Source organism: Bombus pascuorum, chromosome 10 (assembly GCF_905332965.1).
Source record: "Bombus pascuorum chromosome 10, iyBomPasc1.1, whole genome shotgun sequence".
NCBI classification, from domain to species: domain Eukaryota; kingdom Metazoa; phylum Arthropoda; class Insecta; order Hymenoptera; family Apidae; genus Bombus; species Bombus pascuorum.
This window is the reverse complement of record NC_083497.1, coordinates 6735416-6747993: the sequence shown is the minus strand read 5'-3', so window position 1 is coordinate 6747993 and position 12578 is coordinate 6735416. Positions and strand designations below refer to the sequence as shown.

Below are 12578 nucleotides of genomic sequence, written 5' to 3'. Positions count from 1 at the left end.
AGAATCGAATTGATTTCGCTGATCGAATCTCAGGGATTTTACGAATTGTTTTAGGACGCTCAGGAATATATAGGTAAGAAAATAGAAATTGTAAAATCATTTTCTATATAATTTAATTCAAGAAGGCATAATAAATATTTTCTCAAGGAATAACAGCATCTGTACAGAATAGTACTTTCATCATTTGCAACAAATATAAAATTACGACTATACAATTCGAGAATAAATAACATCGTGATAATTTTATTATAGTAAACAATTTCTCTTGTGTAAAGCTATTTAGGAAGGATTGCACTTTCCAAACCCGAGGCACTTGCTTCGTGTATACGGACTGAAAAGTTTGCAGTTTCTATTTTGTTCTTCTACTATGCTCTATGACGTAGAACAAAAGCCCTGCAACTTCCGTCAAAACGAGCGTTCCGTTATAATAATTATATAATCGTCTAATCTATGCCCGATATAAAAAAAGAGAAAAGAATAGAAGAGAAATTTATCACCACTAAGTACTATGATAAGCGTGTTCGACGTGATGTAACGATGTAATATGCAACGTGATTGATTCTTTTTTCCTTTTTCCGTCAACGTTTTGACACAGGCAAAAACTGGATATACGAACGAATAATCGATAATTTCGTGCGTAGTATAATCTTATGGCTCGATAAAATGGACGATACGAAGCAGCTAAAAATTGGAATTAGAGTGAAAGATTAAAAATACTTTGTGTGTTGATTTCTTCAGTCATTTCTGGTAACAGAATTCAACTTGATAATATAGTAATGATTTATAACATTTATGTACTATCGCATGATGTCTGGATTTTAGTCGAATTTAAGCGTTAGGAACATATTCTTTGGATATGTAAGAAAGCAAAAATGCTGTTAAAAAGTGGTCGATATCAAAACTAAAAATTATAGTATGATCCTTCGACTAATCGAAGAACGAATATGATGACGAACTTTCTAATAAATACAAAAATAAATATAATATTTCGTTAATAAAGAAATATCCTACACACCGTGGTGTAACAACGTGTAACAAAGGATAATATCATTTTTGGTCGCACTTTATTAAAATTCAAGCAACCTGTATACGTCTGTGCACGTTAGGATGATCAATAAGATATTTTTAAGAATATTCGATTAAAATTTCTCTTGAAAATTGCGACGAAGTTTTAGAGAATTCTTATGACATCTCAGTGTCAATTGTTTTACGTTTTTGTTAAAACTTTCGTCTTTCATTTGTCAACCATACGCGTAATCGATCGTATCAATATAATATTAACATATATTTCTAACAACTTGTTTCTACAAGACGTTTAATGTTATTGCATCTAAATAACAGGAAATTTCACCCGTCTCGAGCTACGTTATCTTATAACGCTAATCGCGTTAAACACTAAAATAAATTGCTTCGACAAGATGAAGCACGCGGTCAGAGGAATTCAATATATGTATATATGAAATACATTTTACAAAAAATGAAGTCTCGATCAAAGTATCTTGGCTTAAATCAATAAATAGTTTTACTAATTGTAATACCATATAGAATAATAGTAACTATTTCACTTGCTTTCCTAGCGAGGATCGAGTGTTATTCATAGCATCGAGTAATTATACTGCAGTCACTTTTCTCGACTCAAATCGACAAATATATTGCATAAAAGATAGGTCAAAAAATATATATGTATACATGGAACGCAAAGGGAAATACCGGACCCTTTCCCTCGTTTTCTTCTTTTAATTTCATATTATTCTTTTTACGAACTTCTGTCTTCTCGAACGTGTTCGCATAAAGAAGAAAAAATACGTTTTTCTTTTTATATAAATGTCATGGTTGCATGCGTGAACGCTTAATGTTCCATCGTGTAAAATATTGCTCTGTTTTTCTTCGGTTTTGTCCTCCAAAAATGCGCCAACTTCACCACGAAGTATTTAAACGTCGACACGATTGCTTGGAAAGATATGCAGTCTGTTTCGAAGGAAATCGTACAAAGTCCTACATACTTCGAGTATCGAGAATGTTTGGACAGGGAAATGCTGCTTGCGAAACACTTTACGTAAATACGACACTGTATCCGTTTATCAGTCGTTCTCCTTTCGATTATTATTAAATACAACGTATCTAACCGAAGCAGCCTTTTGCTTTTTTCGTTTATTTCTTACTCGGCGCGAAAACAATGGAAATTTCTACTACCAATAATGAAATACTCCGCTCGATATTATATTCGATTATTAAAATATCTTTAATATGGAAGCAAATAGAGATAATCTAGGAGTTTACTTTCAATTTTGTACGAATCTATGTGCGAATGTTTCGTTCTTTTCAGAAATCTTCGGGATTGTCACGTTAACTGTTCGGTAACTTAATTTTTCTATTACATCAGTCTCAAATGTAGATTGAGCGAAAATAGTTGTCCACCAAAGGATCATACCGTTATTTTCGCTCGCTGCAACTGATCGTTTCTCGTCTTCGTAACTGGAACCTACGGTAGATTTCATACATCATAACTAAATCGGCAGGATTTTAATCTCCAGTGAATCAAACGACCTATACAATTGCGCATCTCTCCAACTCTAAAATAAGGTTCGAATAAACCACACATTTACCATCGCGAAAACCATACTATTCGTTCGGAAGCACACGCCTGTTTCGATTCAAACAATAATGGCTACGAACCGATTTACACACTCGTTTTCCTATACGATATTTTCGCATATTTTCCGAGTACGCCTTCGGCGCGTCTATAGAAGTGCATCATCGATTTCTGTCGTGAAATCGCGTGCTTCTTTTCCTGTCAAAGAATCGACACGTGCTCTGATTTCCTATTCTCTGACAGCATAGCTATCCTCTCCTCCGTTTGAATATTGCCGCCGTTTTTATGATCGAGACTGTTCGACATTCCTGGCTGAATGTTGACGTACCTGTGCGCCAGTTCGTCCTTTCGTTTGAAATTTTGTAAAACCATCGGCGGACCCGACGAACACTCGTCGGAATTCGACAACAGAGGCCTGCTACTCTCTACATCAGAGAGTCCAGTGCCTAATAACGAGTCTTGAGTTTGTTTGTCGTCGTGACCATTGATGTCCAACAAAGGAGGACTGGATATAGCCACGGGAGTGGATGTCGACGTGGATGATCGAGTCGTCAAGTTTTCAGGTGACCAGGATAACGAAAACTTTCTGATGTTCTCGTTTAATTGTATCTCCAGTTGTCCAGTGTGCTCAATTTGCACGCTGGCCAAAGGAACGTCTAAACACGGTGATAGAATTCGAGGATTCGTTGCTAGAAAGTCAACGATCTCTGGAGCTGTTGGCCTCTTTGTGTGGTCCGTTCTCCAGCAAGAGTACATCAAATTTTCTCTGTGAAATAGAAAAATAGTTTGAGTGTTTAATTATTAAAATTCGATAAAAGCTGAGTATGGCGCGGCTAAAGGATGAATAGATTGATCTTACAATTGTAATTTGACTCCTTTCGGAACTCTCAATGAGTTCCCCTTCTTGATGTGAGTAAGTACCTCGTTGTTGCTCATCCCTTGGAAGGGGAAGCTACCAAACGTGATGATTTCGTAAAGGAGGACGCCATAGGACCAAACGTCCGAAGATGGGGTGAAGATTCCAAGGCCCAGGGATTCTGGTGCCATCCATCTTACTGGCAGCATGCCTAAAACGAGAATCGTTCGTTTGTTAATCAGCATTCGCGAAATTTAAACCAGTGAATTTTTCTGGTAGATCATAATAAAATCGATATAGTTATACCTCTTCGATTAAATTTGTAATAGTCGTTCTCGTACATAGGTCTCGTCATGCCGAAATCACCAAGTTTGACGATGCGTTGAGCATTTACCAGACAATTACGAGAGGCAATGTCTCTGAAAAAATAAAATTAACCTGTGACATCAAGGCAAGGATAATTATCGTATCATTATATTTTATTTTCAGTAGGTATGCGTGCGTTGTGAATATAAAATCATTAGTTGTTAGTAGCGCGAATGTGAAAAAGATATGCGTTTATATAAGTGAATATTAAAAAAGATAGAATCATATATGAAAGAAATAATTCTGAAATTTAAAATGATACATCTACAGAGATAAAAATGTTTATCGAAAAGAGAGATTTAGAAAATTGATACAACAAAGTCGACCATTTTATATATTATCCAGTTATTAAGACTGTTTACAGTTTTTAGTAGATGATATTTTGCTTATTTTAATCGTTTATCTTAGAAAGTTAAAGTTTTCAACGTACCTGTGAACATACTTCAATTGAGCCAAATAACTGAGAGCCCTACCCACGTCCAATGCCATCGCAGTTAGTTTTTTGTTAGAAATCTCATCCGAGTCTTCGTAATTCTGATCGTTCACGAGGTGTCTTCTAGCGAGAAGATACGTCTTTAGATCGCCATAAAGCATGAACTCCATAACGGTTAAAACTGGCTCACTCTTAATGCATACGCCCAACAGTTTGATTATGTTCTTATGTTCGAATCTTTTCATTACTTCCACCTCGCTGAGGAAGTCTAACTTCTCTTCAGTAGAGCTTCCGATTTTTAGAGTTTTCACAGCCACAGCCAGCCAACCTTTCTCTGGGAATAACGCCTCACCACCATAAACCATTCCAAACGCACCCTCGCCCAATTTTCGATTGATAACCACCCTGTCCCGAGGTATCTCCCATTTATCTAAATCGGACGTGTCCGCGTGAGCAAAGTCTAAACCTAGAGATTGGATGTATTTTTCGTGCAGACGCACTTTCTCTTCGTACCTGTTAAAAAGGAGATTAGGATAAATGGATGCATAAAAATTCACAGTCTAGATTACGTATATTATAATATGTGAAATTTGTTGATTGCTTACTTTCTCTTGATGAAAATGAAACCAATGATCACCAGTATCCCCAGTAAACCAAATCCAAAGAAATTGACGATCACAAACGCGACTTCGCACGATACGTTGACGAAATCTGCAAGGCCCGCGATAACGCATCGTTGAGGTGGTTCCGAGCCATCATCTGGCATACTATTTGATAACCAAACCAGAGCTGAGACGTTTAAGTCCAATGTACCACCCACGACTTCGTGCTTTGTCTCCGATACGTTAGGGTAGAAGTTACCAACTAGATTAGTTTTATTATTGACGAACTGAACGATATTGATGACAGAATATCTCGAAGGACCACCGAAGAATTTGATTCTTCCAGACACCTAAACGGTAATTTAATGGTAAACTAATGGTAATTAATTTTCTGATATAATATATGAAGAAAATAATATTTTCGTAATTGAAATATTGACAGGACATTCTTGAATAGTTATTATTAGTGGAATTCTCGGAAGATATGGATTATCGGCATCTTTTGCATAATAGTAACTGAATTAGTAATACAAAAAAAGACATAATGCAAGGCAATTTTGCAAATTACGGGCCAGTTTATTTCCCTGTTTTGCGTAAAAGGAAATACTATAAAATTACGACTTATCAATTTGTTAACATTATTACTCGGTAAATATTTTATTTTCTTTCATTTTCCCTTTAAATCCCTGCTCTTGCAAAATATTACCTTAGCGTCGCAACGGAAACCTGATAAAGTCGAAAATTAATTTCAGCTGATCCGATTTTAAATGAGACGACGCATGAAAAAGTAGCTACTTCCTAAATGCCGATACTGTTATATTTGAAAGATTAGCAATACGATCGATGTACTCTCTCTCAACTGTTACAATTATTTTCTACGTACTCCATAGAAATCCGTTTCACCGATGATATCCGTCATCCGATTAATAGTCTGCTCGCTGTGGAGGTCAAAGACGTAACTTTGATTTTCGCGGAGAAGTCGATCCATTGCGTAAGCATACGTCCACATGGCATCGTACGCGAAACCAGCGTAATTCGATGGTGGTTGTTGTTGATTAAAACAAGACTTCTCGTAATTATCGCGCCATTGACGCACCGTTATTCCTTCCTGCATAATTTCATTGTCAGGGGCAAAATATGCATGAGAGAGACCAAGATAGCCGTTTATCGCTTTAAACATTTGTGCCGAGGTACAAGGCACTTGTTCTTCGTTCTCGTTATTGAATCGGTCCGTATCGTACCATTCTGGTCGAAGCCACAGAGGCAGAAACCACACGTAACCCTTCAATCCCAAAATATCGAGTTAGAATTATGGAATTGATATTTTTTTGATGATTCGATCATTTTCATAGACACTCATCAGAAGGTAAGATATTATAGCCTTTGAATATTTTATAAAGTGAAACGAGTTGATTTCGATGGATTGTTTCCGATTTCGATGGATTGTTTCTTATTTCGAATGTGCCGTAGCTTGCCATAATTTAGACTGTATATTTAGATTGAAAAATTTCTAGAAATTTCATATGATTTGATCATATCTCTTTCATTCGGAACGAGAATAGGAATGGAATTTGGAAATTTTACAAAATGACACGTGTCACGGTCACACAAGTAAAGTAAAAGGTAAAGTTTGTGACTGATAGAAAAGAGCTTAAGGAGAGATATAACGCGTCAATTTATTGAAATTGTCGTTTTCTATAATCGTCTCTAACGGTAAAATCGTTGTCGTTTCACGATTTACGTTGCAATATTTCATGATAATACAAATTGTTCAATAGGTTGAGCTTGAAATCTGTCTATTTGCTATGCATAGAGATTGACGAGAAACCAATTATAGATACGAAATACGTGTATGTGTTTAGAACGGCTATTTTTTGTGATTAATTATTAACATGAAAAAACTGTCGAATTTGTGTGTATGTGATTTTGATAAAATTCTTGCATTAACTTTATGCTACTATTATCAAAACGCTGTTTCAATAAACAAAGTCAGATAGAAGGAACAAAAATACATATCTACAAAACTAACGATAAATATACCACGAACTACAAACTACCTTACAGCATAAAGTGTATACGAAACTGATGGAATATATGACAAATATTTTAAAATTATGTTAAACAATTTTTAGTTACGACTTTTCATAAAATTACCTGGACAGCTGTCATCTCTAATCTGTACGCTTCGCACATTACTTGTCTGGCCACTTGATCATAAACATCGGCGATGATGATCTTTGCCTTCTTCTGCTTCAGATCTTGCAAATACTGCGAAATGATAACATTCTTAATAACTCTATCAAACTTAATTTATTGCCTATCATATAAACAGTATACTAATTAATGATTTTTATCTTAAAAAAAACCAGACTCCTCTCCTTGAATATATCTAGCGAATGATAAGAACTAGATTATAACTGTACTAATGTTCGGCCATTAAATTTTTGCTATTCTGTCCGTCATTAATGTCATCGATGCTTATTAAAATTCGTTTTCGATAAGAAAACCAAGGACAAAAGACAAAAAAAATTATCGTCTCAATAAATTTACAAGTGTTGCCCAATGTCCTCTAAGGCTAACCTTCTATCTTAATCGTACGAATAGATAATTTTACTCATCATTATCATAATAGCATATGAATATGCATGCACAGTTATTTTCCATAAGTTCTATACGTGTAATCCTTTACTATATGCCATATCATTGTGGTTTATTCGTTAAAATGTGTAATTAATTATATAAATAATCGATAATAATACTTTATTTTATAGCGATATAACAACAACCTTCGTGATTGAAGGATTTCAAATTGAAAAAGGAAAGAATGGTTACCTTAGTCATCACAACTGCCTCTCGTTCCCTTGGAAACTTTGCATTCGCCACAAATGCAATTCCATTGTCCCTAAGTATATCTTGCATATAAGATATATACTCCGTATACTTCTGTCCATCCTCCGTCAACGCAGCTACTCTCTTCCAGCCCAGTTTCTTCAACAGTTGCAAATAAACGTGCTTATACTGCTTGTTCTCGCCGATAGTCCGAAAGAAGTAAGGATATTTGGTACGATCGTTAAAGCTCGATCCTTCGGCGCTATAACTGATGATCGCTGTTCTGTAATGCTTCGAGACACCAACCAAAGGTTCAACCGTTTCCGAACAAGCGGGTCCCAAAACACCAATCAGCTTATCATACTGATTGAGCACTATGTAATCGATGAACGATCTCATTACCATATCCGACTTACATTGACCATCGCTAGCTAACATTTTAAAATCATAATTTGTAAGGACCGTATTGTTCATATTGATCGCCTCCTTCGCCATTCTGGCTGCGATTAATATCGATTTCCCTGAATAGAAAGCTTCGTTCATAGGAAATATCCCACCAACGTATAGAATATTCTTGTCGGCGGTAATCGGCATCCATTCTTTGAGAGTATAATTCAAATTGTCCTTCAACCAGTCACACGCGATTTGTTCTTCGTGGACGGTTTCAGAAAAATTATTGTGTCGATAAATCAGATCTTCGTACATTTCCCGTGTGAATTTCGCGTGACTAATTGCTTCGAATGCCAATTTCGCAGCGTACTCGAGTTTACTCCAGACTAGCTTGGTTAATCTGTTGGATTCGTATTTGCATTCGATTTCTAATTTCGTCGTGCCACAACGGCCGAATTCGACAGTGACAAAGTCCCTCTCGTTTGGTACCACGCTGCTTGGCGTCCAATGTAAAAAGACCAGAGATCTGAAAGATGAGAATACGCCTTCTTGTATGCGATCAAATACGAAACAAGACGTAAAATGGAGACGCGTGTTTTTCGAGACGATCAAATAAAAGCAGGACGACGATGTCTACAACGGTTGGTCGATAATAAAAGAAACGTAAAATGTTTGCGCGTACAGAATGTTTTCGGCGTCTGATTCTATTTTGAGGCGACGTTTATTGCGCGACACGGTCATCGAGGAAATAATATTGACCTTGAGTAAACACGAATTTTCGATCAGCCGAGCGTTTCGTTTGACAACGATAACGAAAGGAGCTCGATATAATTTTCCTTGTGTAGGAAATTAAATATACACGAACATCGCATATCGTGAAAGAATTATGGAAATTCAAGGTGTTACAGGTTTTTTTTTTCTCACAATCGTCTCGGCACGAACAAAAGTAAAAAAAGAAGTCTTGTACGAATGAAAACCGATAATCGGTTAGTTAAGAAAGTATGATTTTTCGTTCAATAAAACGTAAAAACGCATTTTGCGCATTGTACAAACGAATATGTATGACTAGTCCGTCTTGAAAGTATTACACGTTTTTATATATACAATACATATATGTATATTCTTGTCTGATAAAGTTTTTAATTTATAATAAAACCGCAAATAAAAAGCTCGATATCTGACGATCTTGAGGCTAAAGAATTAATTTTCCTCGATTTGTTCATCGTTGTTAATGTTCGTTTAACGTTTATTTCGGACAAAAGATCAATTCGATATTATTTCGTATCTTTATTGCAACTTTTCAATAAAACATTGTATTTATATTATATCTTTTCCTCATCGTTAGTCGTAGAACGCAAAATCTTATGCAAAATACCTGTGTTGTGCTTCGGATACAGTGTTACGCAATGGTCTCAGGTCATCAACGTTATAATAGAAATTAAGTATACTTTTAAAAAATGTTTCTAGGTAGTATTATATGGTAATAAAGATTTGCATACCACCTCTCTACTATTTCTCACTTATTAACGTTGGAAACGTTACAATAAATAGATCATTGATTCAAACTAACTCAAGTGTGATAAACCGTGTGTGAGATCACTTAAAACGTATATCAATTAGAAGAGCAAAGAAAGTTAAAAACGAAATTAAGCTTTTATAATATCGAAAATAGAATGACCGAAGATACGGAATTTATTACGTTATTCGGCATCAAAATAGAAATCATTAATAGTAGTAATTATTTGAAATTAGTCTCGAGATAAATAATTCATCTATGTCTGTAAGGTAATGTCGAATTGAAAATAATATCAAGCACTTTCCAGTTATTCGTAAGAACAAAATGTTTCTGTTCGATAGTCCAAGACCTTTGCGCGACACTGCATGTCCGTAAAAATAAAAGTTTCGACTGAGACCAGCCGCAACGTTCATTCATTGAGAAATAAATGCCAAATAAATACCTATCATGGGTAAAATTTCGTATAAGCAACAGCTCCTTGGTCAAAGTTTCAGTCACGTATTTCAAGTTCGGCCCTACCCAGGCCACTTTGACGTATAACTTCAACTGGTCGATGTGATCCTTGACAAAGTCAGTAATGTTGCCGTAACTGGTCAATAATAGAGCGCATGGTTTCCCCTGACACCACTCGGGAATGTACAATCCATCTTGACAAAACGATTGCTGGCAGTAGTCAGCCTTGGTGGCTGGATTTATAGTGAAATTTCGAATGTTATCCAACGTGAATTCGTCCACATCGAAACGTGCGGCTGTCTCACGTTTAGTGAAAATTATCCAACTGTCGCCAGGTCTCGATAACGCAACGGGAACGAACCAACCGAAATGACCTGGCGGAGCAATGGATCCGCATTCCTTCACGTCGAGTGAATTTTGCAACGACATCGTGTCCAGATGTGCCGGAATCCAGACCTCCATATTCACCATTGGAACTCTGTTCGAAGAAATTAATGATTTGTCAATGTCAGACTGTTTCTCTTTGAACCTCTCTTGGGATTGGAATTCGAATGTCTCGAAACTTCCTTGTAAAATTATAGTTGCTCATGAAAGCATTCCAACACTTATCTCAAATTTTAAACTTTCTCTATATTTATCAGATGACATATGTAGTGGTTCTTCAGTTTTCGATCGTATTTTTGATAATTGCGCTTTGTTCCGACGTTTCATGACCGTTTCAGTTCACTTCTTCAGGGAAGAAAGTGTGTCAGCGAAACTGAAGAAGCGATATGGAATCTCCTCAAGGAAGAAACTTTTAGCGAAGTTGAAAGACTATACTGGAATGCCCTCGAAAAGTCGAAGCAAAGTGCACCTATCAAAGACAAGATGGAAACACGAAGAATCACAGATATGTCAACTTCTTGAAATCTTTTATGAATATATTATATTCATATATATGTATTGTAGGAAATATTTTCCGCTGTAACGAGCTTTAATTTATTATTTAATTTAATAGTAAATATTAATTTAAAATAACGAAATTTTAATTTAAATGTAAATAAATCTTCGTTTTAAAGATAAGTATGTATAGTACAAGAGTAAACAGTATATCTTACTGTTCCGGATTATTGAACGTTATTTCGCCAGACAATCTATCGAAAGTGTCGTTCGGCATGAATTTGTCTTCCACTTCAAAGATAGACACTCCTGAATAACCAAGCACCTCGGTCAAGAATATTTTCATGATTATGGTGGCCAACCTATGGGTGACTCTTTCAGATACTTCGAAGTTAAGATTCAATGGTTGTCCATCCATGTGAATCAATCTCTTTGGATTGACTTCTGTCAAAACAGTAATCCTCTAATTAATGTCTCATAGCGGTTATAAGTCGGTCGTGAAGCGCGATCAAGGAGAAAAGGTTCGTAAGTGGTCAGACGAAACGTTTAGGCTAAAATTTACCTTCGCGCGTTACCAAACAACGATTCGAGACGACGATCTTCATGATGGTCATGAAGACCAGCATGGTCAGTAGAGATCCAATCCTCAACATTATGATTTTCTTCTCCTGTAACAAACAAATAATCCACTGTTATCAATCTAGGAAAGTTTTCAATTGCACAAAATAATTTAAAAGGTAGAAATAATTAATTATCGGGAAAATTAATTTTATTCGCTATGAAACATCCGCTTCTTCATAATTGTTTTATTTTTGTAGAAGTTCGATGTTGTTCAAGACAGTCTTTCCATAATATGACTAACAATTATGCCAATGGCAGTGTTACGACCGTTCGCGGAGAGACGCGGTCTTGAAGGAAAGCGTCAGCGAGAGGCGTAAATTCTCGCTACGATTCGGCTAATCGACGCAGTGAACTGGTCGCTCCCCGTGTTTCGATTAGGATAACAGGGGTGATTCAATGAATGCAACTTATTCTACAGTTGTAGAATATATATATATATATATTTGTATCAGATTAACACTTATAACTTATACAGAAAGTATTGGTTCTAATCGTGTTTGAAGTTACGGATAGAATGTTCTAGCGAGATCTTGTGAAATACGACTGATTTGTATGACTGTTCGAATGCTACTGATGAGTTTGACTGTTCGAATGCGACTGACAAGTTTGACTGTTCGAATGCTACTGATTAGTTTGAAAGTTTGATGGAGAAAAAACTGTCTTGGACCGATTCCTTTGTCTTTCGAGGAGACAACCTCCACCACCCTAGGATCACGCCACCGCACGCGCCGATGAACACGTAAAATCAAACAAATCCGAATCGAAGTTTCTGGAACTCGCAGCCAGACGGCAACCATACGCTCGTCGATGCATTGTATTGATATACACCGGATCACATACCGCGGGCCGCTGGCGACGGTTAAAAACACGACATTGAAGGCACGCCGTGACAATGTATGGACTTCTACTTGCCAGCCTGCCCGCGGCACGCGATCCGGTGGAGGAGAGTGTTACTCGACGTAACAGGCAGTGTATCACCTCCCACATTAATCACGAAAATAAAGAAACAACATAAATATAAATAAATATACGTATAACCA

The 12578-nt window shown here is 36.4% G+C and overlaps 1 protein-coding gene across 1 annotated transcript in view; it reads right to left on the bottom strand.

Annotated features, from left to right (window-relative positions):
- Positions 1 to 96: 96 nt before the first annotated feature.
- LOC132911230 (uncharacterized) overlaps positions 97 to 12578 on the bottom strand; it is a 43444-nt gene continuing 30962 nt past the window's right edge. Inside the window, exons 2-12 of the mRNA XM_060967702.1 lie at positions 11480 to 11585; positions 11136 to 11361; positions 10028 to 10516; positions 7683 to 8595; positions 7005 to 7118; positions 5734 to 6132; positions 4854 to 5200; positions 4246 to 4761; positions 3756 to 3868; positions 3453 to 3660; positions 97 to 3359 (exon numbers count right to left, since the gene is read on the bottom strand). Coding sequence (XP_060823685.1) covers positions 2795 to 3359; positions 3453 to 3660; positions 3756 to 3868; positions 4246 to 4761; positions 4854 to 5200; positions 5734 to 6132; positions 7005 to 7118; positions 7683 to 8595; positions 10028 to 10516; positions 11136 to 11361; positions 11480 to 11585 — 3996 coding nt within the window. The 3' untranslated portion in view covers positions 97 to 2794. The remainder of the gene's footprint in view (positions 3360 to 3452; positions 3661 to 3755; positions 3869 to 4245; positions 4762 to 4853; positions 5201 to 5733; positions 6133 to 7004; positions 7119 to 7682; positions 8596 to 10027; positions 10517 to 11135; positions 11362 to 11479; positions 11586 to 12578) is intronic.